The 11946-nt window shown below is 37.6% G+C and overlaps 1 protein-coding gene across 4 annotated transcripts in view; it reads left to right on the forward strand.

Annotated features, from left to right (window-relative positions):
- Nucleotides 1–1464: 1464 nt before the first annotated feature.
- The window catches only part of LOC107719998 (pyridoxal-dependent decarboxylase domain-containing protein 1), a 21226-nt gene continuing 10744 nt past the window's right edge, over nt 1465–11946 (forward strand). Inside the window, exons 1-14 of one of the 4 annotated variants that reach the window (XM_016527561.1) lie at nt 1465–1819; nt 2571–2644; nt 2782–2850; nt 3034–3108; nt 3963–4112; nt 5194–5383; nt 5534–5602; nt 6349–6427; nt 6533–6617; nt 6752–6800; nt 6889–6990; nt 7117–7242; nt 7347–7397; nt 10982–11026. In XM_016527561.1, coding sequence (XP_016383047.1) covers nt 1799–1819; nt 2571–2644; nt 2782–2850; nt 3034–3108; nt 3963–4112; nt 5194–5383; nt 5534–5602; nt 6349–6427; nt 6533–6617; nt 6752–6800; nt 6889–6990; nt 7117–7242; nt 7347–7397; nt 10982–11026 — 1185 coding nt within the window. In that variant the 5' untranslated portion in view covers nt 1465–1798. The remainder of the gene's footprint in view (nt 1820–2570; nt 2645–2781; nt 2851–3033; nt 3109–3962; nt 4113–5193; nt 5384–5533; nt 5603–6348; nt 6428–6532; nt 6618–6751; nt 6801–6888; nt 6991–7116; nt 7243–7346; nt 7398–10981; nt 11027–11946) is intronic. The other 3 variants (XM_016527562.1, XM_016527563.1, XM_016527564.1) reach the window with 3 other exon arrangements.

Consider the following 11946-nt stretch of genomic DNA (forward strand, 5'->3'; position numbering starts at 1 on the left):
TGATCAGCAGTTTCCCGTTACTTAGTCAGTGCTCAAATCCCACATTAATCTGACCGCGCGCTCCTGCGCGTTCAAATCTGATCTGTATATAATAAAGATCGACCACATACTCAGTAAGACCAGTTGCTAGATTTTATGTTCGTGCGATCAACATTTACTGAGACTTTTGTGCTTACACAATGTTAACATATTTCATCCTTATATATGCCTCATATAAAGCTAATGTTGTGCCACTGTTTGAACGAATGTTTATTTAAGTCGGATCGTTTCAATGAATCACATTCACAGGTGTGAGTTTCTTGGAGGGCAAAGAGGACATATTTGCAGACTGGTGAGAAAAGTTTTTTAAAGGCACAATATGTAATTTTTTGCCACTAGAGGGCGCGAATTCAAAACAAACAAAGAAACAAAGGCGAAGTTAGGTGACTGGGTGTGGAATCATGGGAGTTGTGGTCTTCATCCCCACAGCCGATCCAATCCGATGGGACTTGGGCAGAAATCATGTTCATGGATGAGCTAATGTATTAAAGATTTATTAACTTTGTAGTATGAAGCAGAGTGAGGCGGAAAGCCGTCGAAGCAAAATGAGGCCGCTGATCGAGCGCGACACATGGCTCGAAATCAGCGGAGCCTTCCGGAAAGCAGCGGAAGTAAGCTGTGCTGTTTTATCATAGCCTACTAGATACATTGGAACATTCTGTTATAATGCTACTCTGTGCAGCCGTCACCTGTCTAATAAAATGCATAGCATATTAAAGCGTCTTTGGTGTTTCCATGTTTTCTAAACTGGAAATCGAGGGTGTATGACATCATTGGCAGGCGACACAATGACACTATAGACACGGTCCGTGTCACTAGTTAAAATAGCTTATTTCTCTGGATTTAAACATTCTTCAAAACATTTGGGATAATGTAAGTACACAAGTCAGTAAAATATATAAAACTGTTCTAGTGTTTTTTGGATATTTTAATAAAAAAAATCTTACATATTGTGCCTTTAATATACAAGGTATTGATGACCCACCATTGATGACCCACCAAAAAGAAGTCACTTTACCAGTTAGCCCATGAACAACCTCCTTTACAGAGAATAATTCAGTGATGTCTAAATCAAATATACAGCAGTTGAAAAATCTGAAAAGTAAATTATAAAATATTTGAATAACAGCAATTTTACAAATAAAAATGTTTAATTAAACATGTTTACGACTTACTTGTACGACAGTTGTATCACACGAATCTGATTAGTTTTGGTGAATAGAATTTTAATTAAAAAAATGCAAAAACTTTTCAACCGAGTCAAGTGATGTTGATTATTTTTAATCCAAATCATATTTTGGTTCTCAATTACTATGTTTTTATGAGCTCAGTTATGACAACAACAAACTGAACATGGACACGTTACTTTTATTTAATCATAAAAGGATGTGATGTCAGAGACCACGTGATGATGTAAAAGGTTTTTCGAACCAATTTGTTTTTGCAACGAACTGTTCGAAAGAACCGATTCGGGTCGGACTCCACATCACACTACACTGCATCATTACATGTCTTTGCATGGAGTAAACCGAGGAGCTTCACGAAGACTGTAGAGGGGGCGTATGTTTAGGCTACGTCAGCGCTGCCAGCGTGGAGCGGCATGACACCAGGAAGTAACACTATTAAATTGACTATACAAATAACGACGAGAAAGGGTACCTGAGGTGGATTTTTGAGCTTTTTGGATTTGCTTCCCTAAAATTACACAACACACGCACGGGGGCACGGAGAGTCCCTGCGACTAGGTTTTCAACATTGCATGGATAAGCCGCCCGTGAAGGTAATGTAGAACATCGTTCGTTCCCTGAAGGACTCGCTCATTTGATTGAAGTACAGGAAGCTTATTGACTGTCATTGCCATAGGGAGGATGATGCGGAGCTATACCGGATTCAATAGAAGCCACAGTCGAGTATTTGCTGTGCGTAAGGCTTGATAAACTTTGATCTAAAAAAATCAACTGTGTTGCAAAATGAAGTGTTGTGTTATAGCAGGATGCGCATGAGGACATGACATTAAATCTTTTATCGTCTGGACAAGGTGGACGTACCAGATGAGTGCTAGTGTGTTGAAATGAGCCTTGTCATCCGACAGGTTTTCGTCGTTAACACACCCCACATCCTGAATATCAGGAATTATAAGTGTAGAACAGATAAAGGAAGATTTAAGACAGCGCTACAGGCTTATTTTACACAAGCTGGCACAGTTTACAAGTAGAACAGCTTTTGTCAAGTCTGCCAATAGTATTTGTGGTATTTATTTTGTGCTTACATATATTATAATGTTATGAACACACTATTATATCAAAAGGACAGAGGCCTAAATGTTTCCTGCTCTCACATAGTCAGCGAAAGTGCCCTACAGGTGAAATATGAGTTTTGTTAAAGCCTGACGAGTCATTTTATTTGATGTGACAAGAAATGTGATATACAGCCATTGTCATCAAGTTTGCCAGTTCTCCATGTTTCACTGCAATACCCTTTAAGGATAACCATATACATATAACCATAACCATATACATTTTACTGTGTAGATGATGGACCCTACACTTGCTGAGATGGGAAACCATCTCTCTGATGCCATGAAGATTTTGGAAAGTGGAAAATTGTGAGATTTCACCTTTCATATTAAAATATTTTCAGTAATTGCATTTAAAATACTAAGCCATCTTTATGTTAGGTTGACAGTATATCCAAAGTTTAGTTTCACATATAACTAATATAACATTGTGTGGATGTATTCAGGGAATCTGAACAAGGCAAAGAAAGAAGAAAGTTGAGTTGGAAAGACATTCCAGGACCCTTGCAAGGAGAGTGAGTGAGACTCTAATACTGTAAATCACAGTTTACATTTACACTGTTTCTTGTCTTGCTCTGTAATTCTACCCTGCTTATTTCTAAGGCATTTTATGGGGTTTAAAGTCAGTGCATATTAGCTATAAAACACTTTAGAGCCTCTCTTATCCTTTTTCCTTTTTCCATTTTTTTTTCTGACAGTGGACAGGATGTTGTCAGCATACTCCAGCTTGTCCAGAACCTGATGCATGGAGATGATGACAAGCAGGGTCAACGGTTGGTCACAGCATTATAGAGCTGCTCAGTTTGTCGTCCTAAAGCCAAGAAATGAATCCCTTGAGAATTTTGAACAGGCTTATTTTAATAAAAGATAATAATACTTTTATTCAGCAAGGTCAAGAATGCATTAAATTGATCAAAAGTGATGGTATAGACATTTGTAATGTTACAAAAGATTTCTATGTCAAGTAAATGCTGTTTTTTTTTTTTTACTTTCTATTAATTAAAACAAGAATCCTGGAAATAAGTATCATGTTTCCAGAAAAATATTAATCAGCACAACTGTTTTCAACATTGATAATAATAAGAAATATTTATTGAGCAGCAAGTCAGCTTATTAGAATGTTTTCTGAAGGATCATGTTACACTGAAGACTGAAGTAATGATGCTGAAAATTCAGCTTTGATATCATGAGAATAAACTACATTTTAAAATATATTACAATAGGAAACAGTTTTTGAATTGTAGTAATATTTCACAGTATTACTGGTTTTACTGCATTTTTGATCAAATAAATGCAGGCTTGGAGAGCAGAAGAGACTTCTTTTAAGAACATCTTACAAAAAATTCTCACAGACCCCAAACTTTTGAATGGTGGTGCAAGTAAAATACATCAATAAAATAAGGTCTGTTATATATAGAACAACACAGAAAAGTGTCCTCAAGAAAAGTCTTTTTCAGTAATGTTAGTTGTAGGCCTTATTTTACTGATAAACCAAACCTATGGTGAAGTAATCTTTGGGGTTGGTCTACAAATTGACGTCAAGACAGACCAGCTCCATTATATTGCACCGAGAGCATGTGTCATAAACCCCTCTACGTGTGTCATAAAACTATGAACGTCTGTTTAGCAGGATGCAGTACGTCGCAGAGCAGGGACACATGGCTCTACTGGGACATAGTCTGGCCGCATATATTTCTGTCCTGGAACGGGAAAGATTGAGAAAGCTGACCACCCGCATCCTGTCGGATACCACTCTCTGGCTCTGCAGGCTTTTCAGGTACGATCAAGTTCTCTCTGTGATCTCATGTGGTTTCGGGGTAATTCTCTTCTCGCTGTCATACAAACACTTTGAAGTGATTTAAAGCTAGAAATGTGTGTAAGAGCATTGAGAATGGGCTCCACATTTGGTTCACCTCAGCAAATTTAATTGGCGGTGTCTTCACTTAAAAACATTGAGCTTTTTATTAGAAAAAAAAAAGCTTTTTTTATTATTAGTGTGCAATTATCATTTAAAGGGATAGTTCACCCAAAAATGAAAATTCTGTCATTAATTGCTCACCCTCATGTCGTAAGATATTTTTGATGGAAACTGAGAGCTGTCTGACCCTCCCATAGACAGCAATACAACTGAAATGTTCCCAAGTTCAGAGACGTAGCAAGGAGCGAATTGTTGAATAAAGTTTTTTTTTTCTTTTGCACACAAAAAGTATTCTCGTAGCTTCGTAAAATTACGGTTGAACCCCTGATGTCACATGGATTATTTTACAGATCTCCTTGCTACGTCTCTGAACTTGGGAACATTTCAGTTGTATTGCTGTCTATGCAGGGTCAGACAGCTCTCAGATTCCATCAAAAATATCTTAATTTGTGTTCTGAAGATGAACGAAGGTCTTACGGGTTTGAAACGACATGAGGGTAGTTACAGAGACAGAATAATTAATGACAGAATTTTCATTTTTGGGTGAACTAACCCTTTAAGACAGATAGGTCATGCTTTGAAACAGGTGCTTTTCCAGTTTGATAAAGTGATTTTTGAAGCAAATTATTATATGGTTTTAAATGTCCTACAAATATTTTAAGGATGCACTGATATTACAATTTTAGCTGATACCAATAAGCAAGTAATTACTTTCATGTAATGGCCAATAAACGCTAAATGGCCAATATTAAAATTCTATACTGTTTTGTCAAAATAAATAAATAAAACACTAAAAACTAAAATCAATCATTTTAAATGTTACTGAATTTAGACATAACAACATTATAGTGTACAGAATGAAAATGGATATCCATTTTGAAATTTGAGATTACATTGCATTTAAGATATTTCTTTAATTCTATTTAATTCTTTTTCATAGATATGAAAATGGCTCCGCATATTATCATGAAGATGACTGTGAGGGGCTGGTGAAGGTGTGTCGGCTAGTTATTAATACTCATTATGAGGACTATGCTACAGAGGGCTTTACAATGCTCAGCTCTAAACATCCTGTGATTTACCAAAGTGCTGCATGCAGACCTGGCCTGGGACAACATCTCTGCAGCCAGGTATAATGTCACCTCCACATCACACGTCAGTGCTGCAGGATCTGAAATGTTTCACATTATCGCACTATATTACAAAATATAGCGTGTGTGTTTATATGTAGTGAATACTGCTTGCTTTGATTAGACAACTTTTTTGTGTTTGCTTTTCAGCTGGGACTGCCTCTGTCATGTCTTTGTATTGTGCCCTGTAACACCATGTTTGGCTCCTTGCACCAAATGGTAGGAAGCTGTCTTTTGGTAGATAAGTTTAGAACTTATGTAAGTTTTTAAAAAGGATGTTTCTTGGGCTCACCAAGGCTGCATTTATTTGATCAAAAATACAATAAAACAGTGATATTGGTAATATATTAATATATTTAATATAATTTAAAATGTAATTTATTCATATGATTGCAATGCTGAATTTTCAGCAGCACATGATCCTTCAGAAATCATTCTAATATGCTGATTTGATTGTTTTAATGTAAATAGACAACAGATTTATTTATTTAGAAATGGGTTTAAATTATTTATTAAAAAAAATTGTCACAAGTGTATTTTAGAATTTTCTAGTATTAACATTAAATGTCTTATATAGTTTCTTGTTAATTGTATTACTTTTGTTATTGAAGATAGCCTTGCTGCTGACATTGCGTTAAAAAATAAATAAAATAAATATTCTAATTTGCTTCTCAAGAAACATTTTTTATTGTTATCAGTGTTGAAAAAATGTTGTGCTGCTTAATATTTTTGTGGAAACCGTGATACTTATTTTTTCAGGATTCTTTGATGATATAAAGTTTAAAAGAACAGAATTGATTTTGAAATAGAAATATATAACGCATATTAACACAACACATTAAAAAGAAAGACAAATGGAATTGAAACTCTTTGTTCAGAAAAGTGCAAGTAACGAGGCAGTGTTGATACAATTAATAGAAAATGTGTTGAAATGGTGTGTTTTTCACTAAATTGTCTTTTCACAGGATGTTGCATTGCTTGACAAGCTCATCAGAGATGATCGTGAATCAGGGAAGGTTCCATTGCTGTTGATAGCAAATGCTGGTCAGTTTGCTATTAGATCTTATTTATTCAAGCAGAATCATTTTTGCAAGCATTTGTTGGTTGTCAGTTTTGCATGCAATCATTAAAATTCACTTCATCTCTCAGGAACGCCAGGTGCAGGTCACACAGACAAACTCAGTCGTCTGAAAGAGCTCTGCGTTCAGTACAATATGTGGCTCCATGTGGAGGGGTTGGTATTAGCTGGTCCTGTTTTTGTAGTACATCTTTTACTTGATTTTCTTTTATATATTGAAATAAACAGATTTGATGTGTATAGTTAATATTCATCGTAGTTTAAATTGACTTTCTGTGCCATTCTTTCAGGGTGAATTTGGCAACACTTGCTCTTGGTCAGGTCTCTTCTGCTGTCACGGTATGTTGTACGGTGTTTTTTGTGGCACACATATGTTTGTTTCCTGTTGTAAAGTACATGCTATTTTTTTCTTCCTCTCTCTATCAAGGCGGCCACCAAGTGTGATAGTATGACTTTAACTCCAGGCCCGTGGTTGGGCCTGCCAGCTGTGCCTGCTGTCACTCTTTACAGACATGAGGATCCGGCCCTGGTAAGTTGGACTGTTACTTTAAGTACCAATCATCATTTTACAGCACATCATATGGAAATGCAATCCAAAGATATGACAGTGTTCAAATACCTAATGTGGATTATCCTCTCTGCCGGTTGGGGGCAGTCTCTTGCAGCAGGTCTGACCTCTAGCCAGCCAGTGGAGAAGCTTCGGGCTTTGCCTCTCTGGCTGTCCCTTCAGTACCTTGGGCATGATGGGATTGTACAGAGGATTAAGCATGCCTCACAGCTAGTGAGTACCCTACCAACTTCATTTTGGATGCCAACTTCGATGCACTGTACTTTAAACACAATAATTAATCTGACCTTGCTGGGAACTGATCTGTTTCCCTGTAGAGTCAACAGCTGTTGGGGCATTTGAAGACACTGGCTCCAATAAAAACCTCGGTAGGTGAACTTGTCTTCATCCATTTAGCTGTATGTCTTTTAGAGTTACATCACGTCCCCACAAATAAGTGTGAATCAGAACTATTTTGAAGCTTCTGCATATCAATATTTCCTCTGTCCTGAGTTTGTATTTCTCCCTTCATTTGGTAAATGGATAGTTCACCCAAAAATTTCTTTACTCACCCCATTTTGTTCCAAACCCAAATGACTTTCTTTCTTTCATGGAGCACACAAAAAATGTTTTGTGAAATTTTCACACTTTTCATACTTGCATATAATGAAAATGGGAACTGGAAAAGGAAGCTCCTTAAAAGTAACATAAAAGCGGTCCATGTGATTTGTGACCTATATTTCAAGCCATACAATAGTTTTCTGTGAGGAACAGATTGAAATATAAGACATTATTCATGTACCAGCTTTCCTCAAATGGCACCACAAAGAAGGTTCGGTGAATAGTGGTAACTAAAACAAAAACTATTAAAATCATTTTCTTTAATTCTTTAAAAACTTGAACTTAAAAGCTTGAAAATTAGAAATGTTGCCTTGGCAACTACAGTAACAAATAAAATGCTTAAAGGTCCCATATTGTCAAAACTGAAATTTCCTGGCTTTTTTCATGATAACTGAGGTCTAGGTGCTATGTAACTACCATATAAGTTTCAAAACAGTCAGTCCACAGTAAAATTCACACAGCCTGCATAAAGTAGCTGTGATTTTTCACGAACCGTTGTGACTTTTATTGCTTTTTTAGAAAAAATGGTATTGAGTGTTAATTTTTTCCACTGTTTGCACATAGGTACGAAGAATGTAAGGAGAAACTTGTTCCATTTTTGAAGAAAGTTGGGTTCAACCCCAGGAAAGATGTTCATTTCATGCCATGTTCGGGACTTACTGGGGCCAATCTAAAGGAGCCAGCGGAGTACTGCCCTTGGTATACGTAAGTGTGCTGACTTGCTGTCATTTCATTTTAATTTGAATGCTTTTTGACAATTATTGTGTAATATTTTAAATTTAGTATAAAAAGACATTAAATCAGTGGTTCTCAACCTTTTTGACTCCAAGGCCCTTTTTTGTCCAAGATTGTATTTGAAGGCCATTCCTTCTAAGGTGAAATATACATGTGGTGCTTCTGTAATGACCATTAATGAGCTAAAAAATATGATGTCAGTTTATTATTGTACTTTCTCCTAATTTTTTTTACATTTTAATTAATATTTAAATTTAGTTCTATTAACAGGCTCAATGGGATTTACTGGGGCCCCCCTAGAAGTTAGCTGAGATGTCCTGGTTGTCCCGGGCCCCGTGGTTAAGAACCACTGCTTTAAATATCATAAAAGTACATGAATAATGGGTCTCACTATTTTTGTATATTATGGACAGAGGGTTACCATTCATTCCACATCTGGACAGCTTGCCAAATTTCAACAGATCAAGTGATGGACCAGTCAGGTTACCCATAGTAGACAAATATAAGGTATGTAAAGTGTAAAATAAATCATCTTTGAAGAAGGAGAAAAAAATCGTATATATAATATATATATATTGTTGGGGGAATTTTTTCCCCTTAAATCTTGAACTGTATGAATGCTTTGAAGTTCATCACATGTCATGCATGGCTGTCCTTTATTTGGATGTTTTATTTAAAAATTCTGATGTCCCTTATATTTTTGTTTAAAAAAAATGCTTCTGGTGTGTTTTTGCAGGACATGGGCACTGTGGTATTGGGGAAATTGGAGTCGGGATCAATCAGCAAAGCTCAGCAGCTTGTGATGATGCCCAACAGGGTAAGATTATTGTAACATAACCCTTTAAAACATCAGGTTTTATGGCAAGAATTGGCTGACATATCTGTGCCTGTCTCAACTGTGTGCAGCACACTGTGGAGGTGCTGAGTTTGCTGTCTGACGATGTTGAAACCGATGATGCCGACCCGGGAGAGAACTTGAAGTTGCGACTCAAAGGCATTGAAGAAGAGGAGATCTTGCCAGGCTTCCTCCTCTGTAATGCTGAGAACATTTGCCACACTGGGCGCACCTTTGATGCCCAGGTCAGTGGAAACTCCCACTGTAATTAAAAGAATGATCCAACTTCAGTACAAGTTCAGCTCTATCAACAGTAGATATGATTACTCAAGTTCCTTGTTTTTGTTTTGCAGTGCTACATATCAATTGTGCTTTTGTTTCTGCCATTTCAGATAGTCATCATTGAACACAAGTCAATCATCTGCCCAGGTTACAACGCAGTCCTTCATATCCACACCTGCATTGAAGAAGTGCAAATTACGGTAATGGTTGCAAATTTTCAGTTTTTATATTTAGTATTTGGGCAGAAGTTCTCTTGTGATGTAAATCTGTGACCGTTAGCCCTGCAGACTTTAGCTCGGGTGACTGCCCTCATTTACAGCTAGTTCTGTATCAAAGTGGTTTAAATGTGCCTTTGGCTCCTTTACAGGCCTTAATCTGTCTGGTAGACAAAAAGACGGGGGACAAGAGCAAAACACGACCCCGCTTCGTCAAACAGGACCAGGTGTGCATTGCTCGTCTGAGAACAGCTGGGACCATCTGCCTTGAGACCTTCAAAGATTTCCCTCAAATGGGACGTTTCACCTTACGAGATGAAGGTAGGTGGACATTATCACCAAATGCGACTCTATAACTCGTCTTCAACTTGGATTTGTTGTTTTATATCTGTTCTGTGAAAAAAAATTTTGAGTTCTGAATATGTACTTTCTTTGTCTTGAAGGGAAAACCATTGCCATTGGAAAAGTGTTGAAACTTGTTGCCGAGAAGGACTGAAAAGAATGATTGGTGGTTCTGAAACGACTGACCGAGGCGGAGGTAGATGCTGCTTCAGCCGCAGCACACTTCATAGCCCTCCTGTCCTTTCTCCTCTCCGCCTCCCGAAGACCAGCTTAATATTAATTAGACAGGCCAAAATCGACCTGTTCTCAGCAGAGCTCCTGAGAAAGGAGCTGTAAAAATATATTGAGATGGTTTTTGGTACTTATACCGCAAATATATATTCTTAAGGACATCAAAACATAAAATAAAACTCCAGAAAGGTGTAAAATATGGGACCTTTAAATTTAAATACTAACATTACTAAAACTGAAATAAATGTAAAGAAAGTTAAATAGAAATATTAATTAAAAAAAAATAATAATAAAAGCAAGCATGTGGCACAATTACTAAAACAAAAAGTAAAACTAAAAAAATACACAAATAAAAGCTATATATAGTATATATTTACTAGTTATTACTTGAAGGTAGATAAATTATGACAATGACCAACTTTTCATTTTTTGGTGAACTATCCCTTTAAAATCTGGATGCCATTAGACATTTCTGCCATTTACAACCAGACAGTATCACCATGTTAAAATATGTCAGCTGAAAATATTAATACGTAATAATACATTTGGTAGCTCAATGACACAAATTTTGAAAACTCTTTGCACTTTATTTGGCAGCTTCTTGAAATTTTGTCCTTTTCTATATGTCAGTGGCCCACTTTTTCCTGTCAGTCAGAGAATCTAGGCTAAAACCTTAAAAGCAAACACCTCTGTTCTGTGTCACCACCATTAGGATATCCTTGACAGTGAGGTGTCTCTCATCGAGGCTTTGTGCATGGTAAAGAGCAGAGTGTTCGTCTTATGTATGTTGGCGGTGTGCTTTGTGACCGTCAGCAATGTGTGCAGCTCTTATACTGTATACATAGTGTGGTAGTGAGCGTGGGTGCCTTGGTTTCAGGATGTGGTGTCTCATTCCCGGGTCCCTCCCATCTCCGGGGGCTCGCTGCGGGACGTGCTGGGCTCTCTTATACTCTCTATTGTAGGTGGGACCAACCCTCTACCTGCTTGATCCCACTCCACTCCTTCTCCCTTTCACTCACGCTGTTTCTCCACTGTTCCCTCCCTCACCATGTCCACCCATAAATGCTGGTGCTCAGTTTAAAGGCTTTTATTCGTGTAAAGGCCTGCCAGTGCTACAGGCATGTGCAAAAACATTTAGGAAATGTCACTTCACAGAGCTTGATGACTCGTTGGGCATCAATGCTGGACCTCGCTTTGGAGCAGTGATGCAGCATCATGGGAATTAAGCAGAATTTATTAAAGGGGTCCTATTATGCTCGTTTACAAAGTCTTTATTTTGTTTTGGGGTTGTATTAGAACAGGCTCTCATACAAGGTTGTTCGAAAAACACATTATCTTTCACATATTTTACATTATTACAACACCTCTCTCCCCAGTCTGGCATGAACGGCTCGAATAGTTCCTGTGTCAAATGAAGGCCTGCCTTCTGAAATACGAAATGTGCTGTGATTGGTTAGCTGTGCCAGTGTGTGTTGTGATTGGTTAGCTGGGCCAGTGTGTGTTGTGATTGGTTAGCTGGGCCAGTGTGTGTTGTGATTGGTTAGCTGGGCCAGTGTGTGTTGTGATTGGTTAGCTGGGCCAGTGTGTGTTGTGATTGGTTAGCTGGGCCAGTGTGTGTTGTGATTGGTTAGCTGGGCCAATGTGTGTGCTGTGATTGGTTAGCTGGGCCAATGTGTG

The sequence above is a fragment of the Sinocyclocheilus rhinocerous genome, unplaced genomic scaffold (assembly GCF_001515625.1).
Source record: "Sinocyclocheilus rhinocerous isolate Xijiao unplaced genomic scaffold, SAMN03320098_v1.1 scaffold273, whole genome shotgun sequence".
Classification (NCBI taxonomy): Eukaryota; Metazoa; Chordata; class Actinopteri; order Cypriniformes; family Cyprinidae; genus Sinocyclocheilus; species Sinocyclocheilus rhinocerous.